Source organism: Dendronephthya gigantea, unplaced genomic scaffold (assembly GCF_004324835.1).
Source record: "Dendronephthya gigantea isolate DGI-Jeju-01 unplaced genomic scaffold, DenGig_1.0 000022F, whole genome shotgun sequence".
In the NCBI taxonomy this organism is placed as follows: Eukaryota; Metazoa; Cnidaria; class Anthozoa; order Malacalcyonacea; family Nephtheidae; genus Dendronephthya; species Dendronephthya gigantea.
Genome location: NW_021163032.1, coordinates 852,823 through 871,531, shown reverse-complemented (window position 1 = coordinate 871,531; position 18,709 = coordinate 852,823). Strand labels below are relative to the sequence as shown.

At 36.3% G+C, this 18,709-nt stretch overlaps 1 protein-coding gene across 2 annotated transcripts; it reads right to left on the bottom strand.

The window, feature by feature from the left end:
* Positions 1 to 2,725: 2,725 nt before the first annotated feature.
* Positions 2,726 to 18,590, bottom strand: LOC114522147 (fibroblast growth factor 8-like). Of its 2 annotated transcripts, none has more exons than XM_028542777.1 (6): positions 18,534 to 18,590; positions 13,914 to 14,860; positions 9,896 to 9,932; positions 6,979 to 7,123; positions 4,034 to 4,140; positions 2,726 to 3,627 (listed from the first exon to the last, which is right to left on the bottom strand). In XM_028542777.1, the coding sequence occupies exons 2-6, from the start codon at positions 13,967 to 13,969 to the stop codon at positions 3,400 to 3,402; spliced, it is 573 nt and encodes a 190-aa protein (XP_028398578.1). In that variant the 5' UTR covers positions 13,970 to 14,860; positions 18,534 to 18,590; the 3' UTR covers positions 2,726 to 3,399. The 2 variants fall into 2 exon arrangements, with proteins under 2 accessions (XP_028398578.1, XP_028398577.1); XM_028542776.1 differs by lacking the exon at positions 18,534 to 18,590 and adding an exon at positions 15,049 to 15,212.
* Between the last annotated feature and the right edge of the window lie 119 nt (positions 18,591 to 18,709).

The window sequence follows — 18,709 nt, the reverse complement described above, 5'->3', positions numbered from 1 at the left end:
TTACCAACATATGTTAGTATATCAAAGGGAGAAAACTGTATGTAAAAGCTCTGAACTGACACTTAGTTCTAGACTGTACCAGTACAATTATGTTCATTTAATAAGTCGACATATCGGCTGTGTTTTGTCATAACAACTACAGATAGATGATCTGCCCGTTTTTTAAAACCCTAAAGTCATCAGCATGACTTTGCCCATGAGGCTCAACATATACTGGAGGGACACAAAGGATTAGCCCAATCATTGTACATGTTAGAGACAACTGAACACAATTTTATGCGGCAAGTCCCATTGAGAGTCTGAGAGAGTAAATAGTATTTACAAATTACAGACACCAATATTTGAGAGTTGAGACACAAACAGTGTCAGTAAAGCATGAGAGGGTAATCATACATATTTTATGAATCCGCCAGTATTTTATGAATGATATCTTTCCTCAATATTTGTAGATGTCTAGATCATGTGCAATTCACATAATGCTACCAGGCACTGCAATTAATGTTTGCCAGGGTGAATTAGAGCAAGTTTGACCTATGATACATGCAGACCTTAGTTAAATAAAGGTGCATGGTGAATACTTTGTTACCTTCAATGCATCAATGGACATGAAACAAAAATAACAGAGTAAACTGCAGTAATTACAAAACGAATCAAAGTGTTTAGAAAATGCAAATTAAATTATGCCCAAATTTACTACATTAGAATGTAGAAAGTATGATTAACTTTTACCTCAGCCTGTCATGTATGTAAATATAAACGTAATCTCACACCAATCCTGGTTAACTCGAACAGTTTTTCTTGAGAGTTCGAGTTAGCGGGGGATATATTTACATATAGATTGTTACTCTATTGAATATCAGGAAAGCTTATCAATTAATACTTAGGCATCATAGATCTGTAACTTCTTAGTCAGTTTTATCTTGCCAATAGCAGTTTTATAGTTGTTATATTGAATTTGTTATATTTTGTAATAAATTATATATTTGTTCAAATGTTTACATATCAAAGTTTTCCTTATAATCATATATAATCAAGTATGATTAACTGTATGCTGCTGGTTCTTTTTATTCAAGTTATGTTAATGAATCTTGTTATTGTGCCCTCATTAATGTCACACTGTTGCCCTTGTTTCTGAATAAAACTGTTATCCGTAAAATTCATCTGAACATTTAAATAAAGATTTTTAACTTAGCACTTTTGAGAAGTGTTTTGTCTATTTTAGGCAGTTGTTATACCACATTTGATGCTAAGTTGTTTGAAGACACTTCCACGCTGCTCCCTGGTTATATTGTAAAGATTTTTCATTCAGATCTTCGGCAGCAATTTTTCCTTCTGATAAGAACGTCTAGTATATTGTTAATAAATATCTATTCGCATACGAGCAAATTTTACTGCATCATATGCATGCATAAAAATGCTTATGGCAAACATTTACACACCTGTGGGTCCCAACAGAGTGCTTAGGCATTCAAACTCTAATACGTGATTTCAAAGGTTTTCGTTTTTTTTGGGACACCCTGTATAAAAGGATTTCGACTTTAACGTGCGTGTACGTGCGTATAAAAAACGCGTAAGTGGAAAACAGCCTTGAGGGAGCAGAACTAATTAATCCCTACATGAAATGATGCATTTAGCTGATGCAAATAGAAGTCGACATGGCGTCGACTGATGTCCGTCAGGCGGACCTTGGCACATCGGGAGGGGGGAGAGTAGCTGGAGCTTTGGGGAAAAGTTGGTTTTAATGATCTGGGTACGAGGATGATTTAAATGCAATCTCGTTCCCCGAGCCCGCGATTCCTCTGGCGAGAAAACAAAGGCTCTGGGATAATCAAAATCAGAAATGATTTTGATTGGTCGTTCACGCTGTTTCAATGTTGGAATACAAAAAACCGTTGCAAACCGGAAGCCAGGATTTCTGGCCAGAGGAATCGCGGGCTCGGGGATGCAGGAAAGGTTTGTACTTCGTGCCAGGCCTATATACTACGCGGTTTGGTCAGACGGATTGATACACGTTTTATAATTTATTCAATTTTATTTGTACATCATTACGAAACTTTTAAAGCATAATAGAAACGATATCATTGAACAATCGAGTATTTCATATACAACTTCTGTGATAAACGTATAAAAGTTCGAGTTTGTAATTTTATATAGCCTTTGTCTGTCCTGCAAAGTTCAACTATTGCCGTATCATGCAATAATTTGGCTTATTTTTATACAATTCCTATAGTGGAACATAAAATCCTGTCAAGATTCTTAACAATCTACCCTTTCGCATTGTAAAAGCTTTTAAAGTACGATTTTTTTGCTGAAATTTACAGTTTTTAATGTGCCTGAGTAGTCGCACTCAAATGAGTCACCATGCAATTGTTACCACAATTGATAATCCAGGATCTCTTTTAGATACAAACGTGCTAATGCATTATCTTGAACTGAAGTAATCTTTATTTTACTTTACTTTACTTTAAATATCTTTTAAAACGGGGATTTTTATCAGGGGCTGGAGCAAATGCTAGACTTAACAAAGTGGTTAGGGGCCTTGCCCTTCCCCAGGCTATATGTTAAAAAAGGCTCTGTGATGTTCATTCGCTGTTCAGTTTTACCCAGGCACAGTAAGCTACTAAGAGTACGAATTACTGCTGTACCAGCTGAAACTAGTTTATATTTCCTATTTAGGTAGACATGGAACCGATGGTTTATCAGTCATAATGATTTCATCATTTTCATGGCCTTGCTAAATCAAGGTAGGAATTTGTAAAAGAACTTTTAATATTTTTACCAACGAGGACTCGTTTGTTTTGTTCAGCAAAAACTGAGTGTATGGATGAGAATGCATTCTAGGTCGGTATATACATGCATTCTGATCAAATCTACGTTTGCTATCTGTTTCGTTGGGGGTTAGATAAGTCATACTTCCATACCTCTCGTGAATGAATTCACTTAAATATCACAGCTTAAAACATGAATAATAAACCATCTTGTCCAGGTTGTATATAGCGTGCAATTGACGCAAATTTTTACTGACATACTGAAATACTTTCACATTTATCTAAAAATACTTTACTCCAGGAGTTTTATTCTAATATAGACCATATAGACGTTTTTAGCAATCCATTTTCGAATGATAATATACTCACTTATCGTATACACAAAACCTACATTTCAAATTTCTTGAGAAATACATTTAAATTGGATATTTTGATCAATTAGAACCTGCTGAAATCTTGTCATTGAAGCGGTCACATTGTTTGTATGCATGCATGATTCAGGCACATCAATGCCAAATGGCCAGCATTTTATCAGTTTTGCCATCTTATAAATATCTCAATTATTTTAATACTTAAATAAATAAATTATACATTTAAATAACTACGATGAGATCTTAACAATTCATTAGCCTTACGATCCATTTCGTTTCGGCAGTTTTAATGGCATTTCTAAATACATCGAACCTTTATTCTTTAGTGAGGTCTTTGAACCTTTTTTCGGTCTGCCTGTTTTACCTCCTTTCCCGTAAAAAGCCAACAACCATGTTTGATTGAATTCAGATCTGTACGAATGGTACGAATCTTTATTCGGAATTCTGTGAAACACGCATTCCAAATTATTTGGTATTTGTTGGACTGTCTAAAGGCAAACAATAAGAACATATGAGTTATAGAAAACATTTAAAATAAACCGAGCGTGTTCCAGTTTTCCACTCGTGAAAAATAGGTTAATAGAGAGCTTGTAACTTAGCTTGGTGACTGCCTGCATAAGTACACTCACAGCCGTTCATGCAGTCGTTAAAAGAACGATTGCAAATGCAGGATTTACTGCTTGCTCAAATACATTGCGGCGACTCCCTTAACATTACTGCCAAATATCACAAGTTTTATTATGTAAAACGTTGATGATTGGACGAGATTAGTGAGAAGGTAGTGTGGTTAAACACATGCAACCGCGGTCGTTAGCGAAAAAGCCAATTTTAAGGTCTCTTATAACGTACAAGTTGCATGCCCTTAGAAAAATCTGTACCAAAATCCGAACCTACCTTCAATTCGACATTTCCCGATTTGGTGTTGTGGCAAACGTATTTACCGTTAGGATAGCGTCTTATTGCGAGCATCGTGGGACCAAACATGTCGATTTGTAAATAGGCTTAAAAAAAAAACAAAACAGCGTTTTAATATGTTACACATTTTAAAGTGGAGAGCTAATTCTTCAAATTTATCTGGTATTGATTTGATTAGTTTCTCGATGTTCATATGAACTATAGAATATATTCACTAGTCACTACAGAGAGGTTGTATTTGTCCGGTAGCTTTTTCGGTGTAACCGTAGAGCACCATAGCGTTGAACTGTTAAAAAGACTTCAAGTCTTATCACTCGAGGCATAAGGTCTCAAACGGTGTAAGCCTCGCGGCAGGCGTGGATGGGTGGATGTTTTTCAACTATGATATTTTAATAGTTGTTATTAGCACCACAGAAATTTACTATTTCAAGATGTCGTTGGAGCTTGAAGAAGCGTAACAAGTGGCTCTCAAACCATGCGCTATGCCGCTATCATATGGGCGTTCCGAAGTTGAAAAGAATTCTCTCAATGCTTCAACGCACTCTCTTCCCTCATGACTATTATACCTGAGCACAATTTAAATCACAATCACATGCGTATGAGAGCAACGTCTTTTGGAAAACAAAGATACTCGTTTATAACAAGAAATGTTGTTGTAACAAAGTTAAATCTCAAAAAAGTTGGCTCGATTTCTGCCGGAGGGCCTGAGACCTAGTTACATTCCTCGCGACGTTCCCTGTTGTCTTATAATCATTTGCTTTACTTTCGTTTAACTGGATAACCTTGAACCTTCAATTCTGCAAGTCTTACTAGATTTTAGAACTTTTCTAGTGTCTTCGATGAAACTGTTTCCACCAATGATCTTAACAGGCCCTGAAGGTATATTGCTCGTATCCTTTAGACTTGGTAATTGTCATGTAAATTTTTCTAAGGAGCAATTGAGAAATCTTTGTATAGTAATTGGGGCATATTGTGCACTTCGTTTGAGTAATACTTTGATCGCTTTCACAACTGATCTTTAAGTGCACGATTCTTTCATTCCTTCACGAGTTCACAGCCAATATACGATTATGTGTGTGTTTTTTTTGTATTGGCAGAGCTGTTAGGTTTGAAACCACTTTGAACTTGAACTGAAGATTTTGAAAGTAACCCAAACTATTGATTTTTGCAACAACCCACATCCTACGGTGGTAAATATATGCTTGTAATGGCGAATGATATTATATTATCTATAATATGCATTGAATTAATTCTAGTGCAACGTAGTGCACTATAGAAAAAAAATACAAAAAAATACAACACAGTATTTGTGTACAATTTAAGAAGATTTCGAGTAGTTTTGGATTTGGGAATGGAATCGCTTTTGTATCTGAATTAAATTTTATTCGTGAAATGAAACTATATAAGAAGATTTCTCTTCGTGAAAGGTCGCTATGAAGTAAGCCAAGTTGCAAGATCATCCTTTGACGCATGTCATCGAATTTGACGTCAAATTGTCAAGTATCCAAAACGAGGTTCTTCAAGATTACGTCAAGACGAGGACTATTTCACATCCCTCACAATAAATATACAAGTTCTTAAACAATTCGCAGACTTCCTCAAAAACATGCTAAACCCTATTTCAATTTCTATGTCATAATGTCATAAACAGATTCTGTGAGATATTCGAAGTTTTTTCAAGTTGCTTTTTTAGTCAACTAATCCAGATAAATCCGTTTTTTAATCGCGATAATTGCCCGGGATTGTTGTTAATCTCTAGCGAGATCTGTCTTCGGAATGTGTTACCCAGTTGGGTATTGCCTTCACGCAACTACGCTCAATTGTGGACAGGAAGCACTTTGTCACTTGGATGTGAAGCAAAGAGGGGTCGGGGTATCAATAGAACATGGTTGTGTTGTAAGGTCTGTTTATACAGATAGCGCCTTTCCGAAAATAGATCGTTTTATATCCGCGTCTGTTGTTTCTCAACTTCATAACAATCTCAAGGCAACACGGTGTATGCAGAAAATAATATGCCAGTCGTCTGTTTAATCGGATTAAATTAAATGACAATGGTTGGCATTGACCTCGGGGCAAGGTTAAGGCGAAATCTGTCAGTACGTCGGCACGTAACAAGTATCACAATTACCATCTTATGAGCGTGGTTGAAGAAACGGCGCATGCGCCCTTGGAATCTCGGAGGGTCACACGCCTATATTCTAAAAGATCACTGACGCTCATTTTTGAGGGTGACTTATAGAAATTGTGTTATTGCTGACTAATAAAAGAGTCTTTTCTCAATCAATAGCAAGATTTAATGTTGAACATTCAAATTCATGAAGCTTTCCTTCGTTGTCATTGATTCGCTACGATGTAATCAAGATCTGCCACTCAACGAGTTTGAGTGTAAGTGAGCTTTTAAAACACAGGCGATGGACATGCAGAATAAATACCCTTAATTCATTAATAAATTAAACAAAACTTTTAATCTCCTAACACAGTGTGTATTTACGTTGCTAATGGGTCATCGGAGAAAGAGCAGATTGCAAACTGACAAGACGTTTTGAGGATACAAAATCTTCTAGAATAGTTCAGAACAAGAAGTGTTGGTCTCAGGAGCTTTGCCCCCTTGCTGTTGCTAAAAGTTAGAAAGGGGACCAATTCCTCATGATAATGATAACGTCAATTACAAGGCTATTCTATTTTTACAATCCGCCAACAAGCATATGATTTCTCAAAGATTTTTTTCGCTTGATCCAATTCGTGTCGGTAAAAAGCCACCACTCTAATGAAGTTCAACTTTCTCTTTATATTCAACAATCTTTTGTTAAAATTTTGGCATAACACCCCTGGTTATGAACTGATATACTTTAGAGATGGGTATTTTTTCGATGCTTTTTTTTAACACGATACATTCAATCTGCACGATTTACGATTATACTTACTGTCAGGATCGCTTTGATTAATTGATTTCACGTCAATAGCTGTAGTGGTTATTCTGACATATGTATCAGTGAGTCTGTTATATAGTTGAAGATATTTCAACTGTGGTTTGCTATTAACGTCATTCAGATATACTTTCGACAAATCCTGAAACACATAAAAAATATTTCAAAATATCGGCCTATGTTTTGAAGAGGTAGCTTGTAGGCATCCCATAGAGTAAATGGCCTTTAAAATGCGCTATTATGATAAAGTTTTAGTATCAAATGTGGTATAACAACTGCCTAAAATAGACAAAACACTTCTCGACGTTTCGACATGAGGGCCTTCGTCAGGAGAGTTAGTGTGAATGTACTAACTCTCCTGACGAAGGCCCTCAGGTCGAAACATCGAGAAGTGTTTTGTCTATTTTAGGCAGTTGTTATACCACATTTGATGCTAAGTTGTTTGAAGACGCTGCCACGCTGCTCCTCGGTTATATTAAAGTTTCACTAGTGGTTTAATATAAAGGCCTTTCTTGTGTCAAATGGCTGTTAATTTAACAAATCTGCATAACTTTGAGAGAGAGGAAGGTGTTTAATTGAGCAATTGTAGTTTTTGCTGACTTCTCTTGTGTATACGGAAGATTCTGAAACTATATAGTATTCTTTGAAAGATTACAAAAATGTTTCGCATAGAGAAATGCCATGGTGTAGTGGAGGAATGTTGAGCAGAAATGCCATGGTGTAGTGGAGGAATGTTGAGCATTTGCTTTCATTTCAAAAAGGTGAATCTTTGTCTACTGTTTTTGAGGAAGTACAAATTCAACACTCTTAAAGGTCGGAAAGGTGGCGGGAAACTACATATTGGCCTGAGAGTCGCAACATGTTTATTTGAAAAAGGGAGAGGCTTTCGTGATAAAGATTTCTTCATTTTTTAAACTAAAAACTTTGTGGTGTATTTTTCAACAAGTTGCACACGTCAATGCAAGTTATATATATTTCAACAGTCGTTAGAACAAACTTTGATAAGGATATCTTTAGATGCTGTTATATCAAATCCCATCAGTTTTAATCTATATAATTCGCACGACAGCGTTGTGTCAGGTATTGAAATAGCAATACGCCTCACGATTCAATTCGGCTTTGATTTGCTGTATATGCACACCAAAATCTTCTCCGTAGGAAGTCTTAGTTACGGCTTTTCATAAAACTATACATTTGCGAATTTCTATGAACGATTATTTTTGTATTTAACATGCAGAAACACCCCACGTAGACACATGGGATTGTCTGAAAATGTAGTCAATTTCCTATTGCAGACAAATTTAATTAAATTTTTTTAATCCAATGCATCCCCCAAGAGGTATTCTACTCTACCACGAACTGTTTCAAATGCTGGTAGTCGGGCCACAGGTTTATCAGTGATTATCTGATACATGCTTAAATATTGTGAATTCATTATTTGTATTGTATGTTATATCACCATGGTGTGATTCGCTATGGCGTGACTTGATAGCTAATCTAAGCTTGTGTGCTCCAAATCCCAACCCACTCATTTAAGTAGTGCTAATGAATGTTTGCATAAAAATATCATTCCTCTACGATTCATCTGGACCGTGGGCAAATTCAATATGTTTTTGGTTGACATTGACGAAGTACTTATATAGCATAGTTTTTTTTCTTTTAATTTGAAAGCTTTTTATTAATTTCCTTACTCGTTTTCAACAACTTGAAGCTAAATAATGCAATCTTAATCACATCAAACTATACTTGGAATGCAATTGATGGTATGCTGATATATATTGTGCCTCAGGTCAATATGTCGATGTAAGTTGATAGATAAATGGCACAGTATTATAGACACCATATTAGCTACTACAATATACCAAGACTGGTCACGCATCTGTTATGAATCCATTGATTTAAAAGCGGCGAGTTTGAATGGTCCTACTTAAATATGTAATCTTCTATTGTTGAGATGTCTTAAGGTCTGTTTCACACAATCCAATTTTGTCGGATCCAAATTACTTTTGAAGTATGGAATGTAGTCTGTTATCGATAAAGCAGCACTGCAATATTTTTAGTTTTCTCCCATGCACATTGCAATTATAAAGACTGAAAAACATGCGTCAAAAGATGCGTCAAAAAAAATTGGATCGTGTGGAGAGAGCTTAAAGTCTATACGTTTCTAGTAGTTGCTAGAAACTTCTAATGAAATAATGAATTATCAATGACCTGTTCTTCAGATCTAAATTTGTGATTGGATAATTAGTCAGGACAATTGAACATGACCACTATGCCATTATGCCGTCATTTAAAACGTTTCACAAGACACAACCAATATATTTGCTGCAGCCTTTATATTACTTTATGAAAACGAAGAGATTTAGCTTTGCTTAGAAATTTCACACATCTATTAATCCGCGATGTGATTACGAATATCATAGCTTGAAAATCGGGTCACTGAATTAAAACAGGATGCCTCCTTATCCAGTATATAGCTAATTTAATTATGGTTGTCCTCCCGAAACGTTGAACTCTGAACGCGAAAGATGTGATTATTTAATGTTTTTTGACGGGTGGAAGAGAAAAAACAGGTTTTCAAAGAAAAAGGAAGATGATATAGAACAATGGAAACACTCTGGTAGCAAACTGGTTTCAAAGCCACAGGCGAATTGTTTGTCTCTGAGGGTCTAATAATAGGTGACAGCCGTCTATTCCTCGCGCATTGAGTTAAGGTTTTCAATGACAAAGGAAACATTAATGGAATTTGTTGTTGTATACCATGCAGGGCGTAGTCATGAAAATCCTCACTCACTCAACTAACCCAGATGCATGGGCGGCCGCATAATACAGTGGTCTTTGCATGGGGTACTTTGGAAACAATTCAAAGATACATACAAATACATTGTTTTTAAAGAAATATACAGTTACTTACAATTGCTGGCGACGAGTTTGTTGACGTCAAAGTTGCCCTGTAGAATAAAGTTATTATAAAGATGAATATTTTGTTGTCAATACTGGGGATTATATATAAATATCTTTAAAAATGACTGGGGACTCGTAGTGGACCAATTTATTAATGCTAGAACGCACGCGATTTGTTTTCCGGGCTATTTGGAAAGTGACAGACGCCGTCGGAAGAATATATACGGCTATACACGCTTACAAGACCCCCGCGTTTTGTTTTGTAATTATTATACATATGCATGCAATGGTGGATATCATAAACTGTTTTAAAATAACGTGCCATTTCCGGCTCTTATTTTGAGATGTTTACTAAACATTCTTGTGAAAGATTCCAGGCTAATCCTCTTAAATTCAAACATACTATTCGACGTAAAGGACTTGTAAAATGTTATTCTTTACACCACTCTGATTTCATTGTGCACGAGACATTTTTCTATACAGCAATACGTTATAAGACTTCAAGGTGAATGCCATTATGGGCGCTACAGCTATTGTAACTTCAGGGAGAACGCTATCATAGAGTCATAGACAGATTAAAAGCCGTGTGTGCATTTCACATGGCAGAATGCATGTCATTTGGCAGTTGTGCGCGATTTTTTAGAATTTTTCAAGCAAAACATGTTTGCCCGCGGGTCATTGGAAGCATTGGCAGACAGGGATTAGCGAAAACGCACTGCCGCATTGTAATTCGGCGAAACCTTCATCATCTGCGCTTTTTTGCTTCTGAAAACTAGCGTCAATGCGTACCACGCAAATTTCATTCGCCGTGTTTTATTTTCTTCCCCATATTCCAACGAGATGAGTGATCTGATAAAGCGCAGTTAATGCAAAGTAAACTGTCTTTTTTTTTACTTAATTCGACTATTCAGTTTAAAACCGCAAAACACGCGTGTCTTGAGAGGAATTTCAACGTCTTCAGCTTGACCAATCTCTCGCATGAGGGATTTCAGTATCACAAGAAATGCTGTCAGTTCAATATACTATCGCCTGCCACAAAGATTTCGTTTTCGTCTTATTGAGAATCTGTCTCGAAAAAACACGAAACATTTGGCAAATGCTTATATTACGTCAGTGCTCGATCCGTCGGCAGTGCCGTGTTGTGCCTCTTTCATTTCGGTAAAATCTATTTAAATAACAGTATTTTCAAAGCCTATTTATTAATTAAGCAAAATTTAAAAATTGAATATTCATTTCATGCCAACAAGCAACAGCATATATGGCTGAAATCAATGAACTTTGTTATTGTCAGAAAGACGCGGTTATAAAGATGTTTAATTTCTCAAAAGTCTTTACACAGTTTTCTTTGGCGAATAACTTCCCATATTTTCAATTGACTACGCTTGTTGCATGACGAGACACGCTGTTTTCAGTTCAACACGCATAAAAATCTGTTGTGTTTTTTTTTTATTTTACCATATTGTGTATACCATGGTTAACCATGCAACTGTTGAAAATAGTCGCAATGCTTTCATTAGAGTGTGTGGCAGTCTTACATAGTTGAAACTAAAAGAAGTGATTATGGTTGTTTCTATATAAGTACATTTTCAATTAGTAATAAACACTGTTCGCTTTCCTAATAAACCAATATGGAAGCAATTTCACCCGCGCCATATTGGCGATGAAGCTACGTTGTTGCATGAATATAGCTAAACCATGTCAAACTTTATACATATCGCATTTATGATTTAAATTATAAACGTTCGCATGCAGGATTCATCCGAACAGGATGTTATTTTGAGGTTTTGATCTAGTCTATAAAAGGTTGATTCTGTCATCGCGGAATAAACTAGGAAATCTAAAACACCTTTTATTTGATCCGTACGCAATATTCGGCAGATATTCTTTGAACGCGATATGCGGGGATATTTATATAGGAGAGGTCAATGTCACGAACGATGCGAATTCCAGCAAGTGCAGGAAGCTATGAATTGCTTCCAAGCATCCCCGCAACTATTTCAATCTTCTAGACATCGCTGAAAATTAGTGAAAAACATTTTTTTCTCGAAACGTCGAAGAATATTCCTGTTCAAAGTGTGGATCTGCCAAAATGGCTTAAAATATGTATCTCGCTACTTGAACTGGAATCTAAAACCTTCAAACAGTTGGCTATTACCTTGTTTTTCTCGCAAGAATTACACCAAAAACGGAATTTTGAACGCTTTAAGCAGCGGTCTCTGGCCTTCTACGGATAGGTTGCCCAAAATTAGAAACGTTGAGTTCCGATATGTTAAAATTACTGCATTTGAAGAATGTTTGCAGGAAAGGTTTCATTATCTAATATATATTATGCAATGTTCTGATTGCGCGTTTACTGTAAAAAGCTTTTCATAAATCTCGTTCATCTGAATTGAATGTCGACGTCTTTGTGCCTTGTGAAAATTTGATTGCAAAAGCTCTTTAATCGAAAGAAAATTACCTCATCTGAGTTGTTTAAAACTGCCACAAAATATATTAAGTTTTGGGCTTCAACGAAACAAACTAACAGACTGGTCAAATGCGCCTATTGCGAATCTAAATAATTTTAGGTTTATCATAGATTGTGAAGGGTAAAAAGTCCTTCTGAATGCTAAAAAGCACGATGTAGTCCATATATTTTCCTCTTCCACATTTCCGTTATGGCAATGATTTATTTAGGATACAGGCGACGTCTACGGATCTACAAGTATCCGAGATAAGTTTCTTCGAGTATAGCCGTTGGCAGAGGACGCTATCATAAAATGTTATCACGCTAAAGATGACCCGAAATTTATCGACTTAAACTTAGCCAGAGTTGAAGAAAGGCTAAGTACCATAATAAAATTTGATTGTATACGTTTCCTGACGCAGCAAAAGGTAGCATTAAAAGGCATAATTTGAAAATTGGCATGGTCAAAATATCTTTCAAAGAAGTTTCCTGTTGGCATAACGTTTCTACTAACGCTCGAACAGTGTCAAAAGATTGGCTGTATGATCCATGTTTGCTGGTTATAAATGGTATATACTTGCGTGGAATAAATCGCATATACTTGAGTAAATTTATCGCGATGGTAAACGTCGGTTCTTAGTACACATTATGTATGATACTTTCGTAATGGCTTCTCATAAGACCAAGCATTAAAGACAAAAAAAATATGATGAATTGAAGGCTTTTTAACTTAGGAGAACAGGTTATCTTTGACCATCAATAATAATGCGATTAGAGCATTCTATGCGCCGCCTCGACACATTTCCTAGGATGGTTTAATTTGTATATTTATACGTTATTTTGTATACAATCAGCGAGTGGCCTTCCTCTGAAAACTGCTGCTGCAAACTCCCACTTACATATCACATGCTTTAATGAATCGAATCAAACTCTCCCGTACAAAATGACGCATTATGGACGCTTTAAATCCGACAAACACTCGTTATTAGCGACTTGTGCGCGTTCAGGTAACATGCGCTCGGGAACGCCAAATAATTTTTCCAATTACTCTTCTGATTTTTAAACATTTATACTTCGTGCTTTTAACACATCTGAAGCTCGTCAACACTTCAAAGTAAACATATATATATATTCCACTAGGTTGTCGAGTGCTTTTGTGTCATTATGATTTCCACATTTCTGATTATTTCCCTCACGCAATCTTATAAATGCATGTCACATAATATATATACAAATTAGTAACATTTACTTTGCACTTTGATTTAAGCAAATAGGTCTTTGTACGCGTGACACTTCGCGCTGTTTATCAACTTCGTACCGTAATGGCAAATAAAAAGGCGACGAACTTGACATGCGATATCTGTGCCGTAATAACATGGAAGCGCTTAGACGATACGGGGAAGAAACTTTGTTGGAGCTAAAGTTCGTTTATGTTAACCGTCGGAGCATGAAATATAGGTAGACAGTAAGTCTGGATGACTTGGTATGAGATATATGAATCTAAAAACACCTTAATAATGCAACCCAAATGCATGGAATTCATGCGTGGATTTCCAACTAACACATTGCTTAATATACTTACGTTGTAACAGCCAGCATCACAAACATGATTCCTTGAATCTTACGCCGTAAATACATGGCGATGCTTAAAATGGTATCCTCGAGTCTTTTGGTATGATATAGCTCTCGGTGACAACACGCGGCTTCTATGAGCTCATAGCTCGCGCTGCGCTTTTTATAATAAACCAGTAACTTAGCAGTTTATCTCCGTTTCGGAATGGATCAAGTTTATGGTTCATATATCCGTTGTTAACATCGTGCGATAAGTAAACATCTCAGTCAGAAGCTGTATTGCTGTAAAATATCTCAAAATATAACAAGAAGGAAATCTGCTGTGAAACACGTCTTTGCTATTATTGCACTCCGTATTCACGAAACACTCAAACGATATTGACGAGGCAAGTCAGGCAACCACACACAGAATATAGATTTGGTTACAAAGCAGTTATCACGTGGTTTGACACTTCTGACTATGCCCGCATTCTTCAATGTGTCATAAGACGAACTGAACCAGATGAGAATTACCAAACAGATATTTGCAGTCTTTTTGTAATCTCGTAAACAATATCACTGAGCAGCTATACGAGGCAAGTTGTTGCACGCCTCAATTGAGTGTTCTGAATTGTGTTCTGATTACGTATTTTGCTCCTCCCAAAAAATCGTCCCGTTATGCCACGCTGTGATAATCTCGCATTAATGGCAAAACCAGTTTTGCTCGATATATTATTGCCTGTAATTTGTTTGAAAGGAATTGGGCACAAAACGATGTTCACCTCAGCTTCAATCAATCGTCCTTGATGTCACTCTGTACAACTGACTTAGAAACAACTATTGCCTTGTGAATTTCGTAACAAGAGGTCGTTGAACGCTTGCCTTTTGATACGTGCCTGCATGTGTTTATTTAGACAAACTGTCTATTTGCTGATATTTCCTTTTCGAGAAGGCACCTTCTTCCCAGATTTATTACACCTGTGATTGAAGAAAAGCAAGAAGAATCATTGATCTTCATATATGTGTATATACCAAACTACTACCACGTGATTACTTTGGAAGTGTAGTTCTTAAAACATTGCAAGCAAAAGCTACATTGCACCTTTATAAACAGTATGTTAATAATAGCATTCATATTTGAAATATTATATGCCACACTTTTATACATAATTAACTTTTTAGGTCGGTATTGATCATCTCTCGATAATGAGGTTCTCAATCCAGGCCTCTCGTACGAGTTGAATGTTATCGCGTCGTGTCCACATAGACCTACATAATCTACCAGTCGTTTTTGTGACCTTACTGATATGTGTAAGCGAAAACAACTTTTAAAATACATCATTCTGCACAAAAGCGATCGTCAAGGTTCATAGCCCAATAACAATGTGCAATTTAAGCACTTTCGTTTTAATGCATTAGCTGTCAATATGTTTCAACTGACAATTTACTTTCGTTATTCATATAAGAATGGAATCGTACGTCGTATAATAGATATCCATATCTAGTCTTGTTGGACCGGTGTAAACATCTTATTGTTCTACAGCTTATACCTACTTTAATCTTTTCATCATCGCAAAGTGTATCTATTTTGGCGTTTTCAATAGCCACTTAGCAAACAATTGCTATAACATTTTAGACCCTGACGGGCAATCATTAATTGCGATAAAGAATCTTTTTTCCGTTTACGAGAGGCCACTTATTCAGAGCCTAAATGTTCATGCAGCGCATTTTTCACGCCACGTTCTCGGTGATCTAGCGTTTCAGGCAGAAAAATACTGAAGAATGACGGAGTAAATAATTATAGAAATTGTGGGTGGGCAAGATTCTCAAGGGAATGGTGTAGCAAGTGTTGTGAAGGTTACAATCGGAAACTTCAAAGTGTTGGTGGACGCGGATGGTTGGTTTACAATAAAGCAATATATACCCCCCTGAATCTGGGTTAAGCATGTTACGGCTAGGTTCGTGGGAGCTTGCCGATGTGTCAAAAATAGAGCAGACGAATTGCCTTTTTTTCGCAAACACTGATAGCCCACTTTAGGAGCTTATTACATTTCAAATCGTGAAAAACTATTATGTTGTCTTAGCTAGAATACCAGAAATTTATGACCTGGTTTGATTTGAAACAGTCAGATATGAATATGATAGGGAAGGAAATCTTGTAGAGATGTTCTTGTTGTGTATACGTTGTAGGTTATTAAGTTCCACAACGGGAGGCCTTATTTAGGGAAGTTTTCCCCGAATCCACCCTTGTAATAAGAGATGGAGTTGGGAAGACTGAATTCGTGACGATAAACCCAAATTCGTCTCTAGCCCAAAGAGCACTTGTTAATAGGTATTGATAAATTGTATACATATATACTGTATATTGATAAAAAAATACACAAAAAACAGCCATTTTGTGTCTGAACTTTCCTCATAAACTTCTCTTAAACGTGAAGAGGGAATGTGGGCAGTACCACAGTATTCGTGAATCGTGATTGAACTCTCGGTATGATAATCTTTCATTTATTTGGATCCTAAACACGCCTCGTAACCGAAAGAAATGTTTTGTTACTTTGACAAGAATGATTGAAATTTCCTTTCTGATCGTCTAAAAAGGACAGGTATATTTACAATGGCTGCATGCCGCCGACCAAATTTAGTCATTAAGTAGGAGTGAAGGAGCCAAACCTGAAGGATTTAACAAGGAATAACGAGCCTTACATGTCTTCATAGTCACGTAGATGATATGTGGATTTTGGCGATATTTCCAGCATTATTTTTTTGCGGAGCACATGCGTCATGTTTGTGGGAATTTCGAGGATGAAAGCTCTCATATGGGATTCAATACGATTTATGCATGATACTGAAATATGGGAAATCCGTTTTGATGGAACGTGGGAGTGTTAATGATGCTGGCATATGGACTCTGGAACCATCCCAAAGTACACGTCTCTTGAATGTGGAGGTGCAATAAAGGAATTGTCCTACACTAAAACTCTCTGGTTTATGTCTGTACCACTTGAAAATGTTACCTGAAACGTGGGGGTCCATTGTGGGCAGCATTACAAAGCAGTCTGCCGAAGTTTGTTTCCAAATTACCTCGATAAGATTATCTGTTAAATACTAACATGCAGGGACAGCGATATTTAATAGTTGTCTCAAATGAACCGCTGTGGTTTGAGTCTAAGCGACATGCTGAAAATCTTTCCTCACAGTCGGGGACTAATTTTAGGTAGCATACTAATATTTTGCTGTGGTTTCTGAACATGGGGTGGATATCTAATATAAGGACAGAACTAGTCTTAGCGTGTACCAGTCTGACCTTGCATGTGATTCCGTTCTACGTATCGCATTTACGTCAAGGCAAAAGCGCAGATTGGTTTAATTTTGACGAAATGTCACACATATTTTATACAACAATCGGAAACGATAAATAGTAAATCTTGTAAATGTATTAATATGGTCTCCGGATTTGCACCATTCATTCATGGGAGATAGTCGGTTTAGGTTGAAATATAACGGTTTAGGTAGAAACAAATAAAATAATTCCTAATAAAACAAGGAAGGTTTGTTTACTCATTAATCCCTTGCCACATGATGGGGCTTCAATTTAGTTTTTAAGCGTTTCTATTTTGAACTGTAAAAAAGAGATTTGTTAATAGAAATGAGTGCATGAATATGATATTCTCACACGTAGCCACTCTAACTCCCAGTGGGTAAGGTTATTCAATTCTGCCAAAACACCGCTTCTTAAGCAGAGAAGTCAATTTTTTTCAAGTTTTGATGAAAGAAAACTTTCATTGCCATTCAAGTTAAAAGATGTTTTCAATTGATAAACTGATACTTAAATATTTCACTCAGTAGCTTTTGAATACTATTATTATCCCTATAATTCCCGATTTTACTCCTATATTTTTTATTGCATAAACGAAGTAACATGTCAGTAATACACTGACGTCTTGTATGCTGAAATGTCTATTTATCAGTCGCTGAAAATATTCTTCAGTAACATAAATAATATATTAATTATGGAGATTAGGAAGAAATGTCTTGTAAAGTGTTGCATGCTTGAACTTTTATGTTCTATAGAATGCTACTGAATTGTATTTACTCTTTCATGAGATTCCAAAAGTGCTTTCTGTTTCATTTAAACCACATGCGTTAATCCTGTTTCAAAAAGAGCATTGCGAATTCGCGGTTGTAGATAACTGCGCCAACATTTAGACTCTGACAATGCGTCATCATCTAGAAACTATGTTAGGAATTGTTGAAACTCTCAAGAAAAAAGCCCCGTGCAACTTGGCATGTTATGAGAACGTTTTACTGTCACCCAGGGAAACCAGGCTGAACTGCTCAGTTGCAAATTCCTGTGATGGGAAATTATTGCCCTTTGCATGCCTGTAGCTCAAACACCGGACGATAAAACTGAGCTAAAACTGGCAGGGCGAGGCCTACTTAACAAGTCTTTATCCAGCAAGAATTTGTACTGTTTTGGTGTTAAAACAGTTAGAGATTTAGAATATATTTTCTAATTATATCACTGGCAAATATCGACTGATATTCCTGCATAATTGCAGGATGTTGGGAATTTTTAAATTTCCTGCAAAGTTTCTGGCGATGGGAAATTATTACTTGCCTGAAAATCTTACGACAAATCAAAAATACTTACCAGATCTTCATTTTATGAAAATATAACTGTTATGTCCTGCTTCATGAGTGCAAATTGTTGGTAACCTTCAACGTTCAAATGCTCCATCACCTCCATGCAAATGCTTTGCAATCAGTAATGGCAACGAAGAAAATTGATTTGATTATACATTCACAAACAAATATTTAATCACTCTA

Excerpts from the sequence above, each read along its gene's own strand:
- LOC114522147 (XM_028542777.1), bottom strand. The coding sequence starts at position 13,969 with ATGTATTTACGGCGTAAGATTCAAGGAATCATGTTTGTGATGCTGGCT. Across the intron at positions 9,933-13,913 it reads GTGATGCTGGCTGTTACAAC|GGCAACTTTGACGTCAACAA; the intron begins GTAAGTATATTA and ends TTTATTCTACAG. Across the intron at positions 7,124-9,895 it reads CAAACTCGTCGCCAGCAATT|GATTTGTCGAAAGTATATCT; the intron begins GTAAGTAACTGT and ends TATGTGTTTCAG.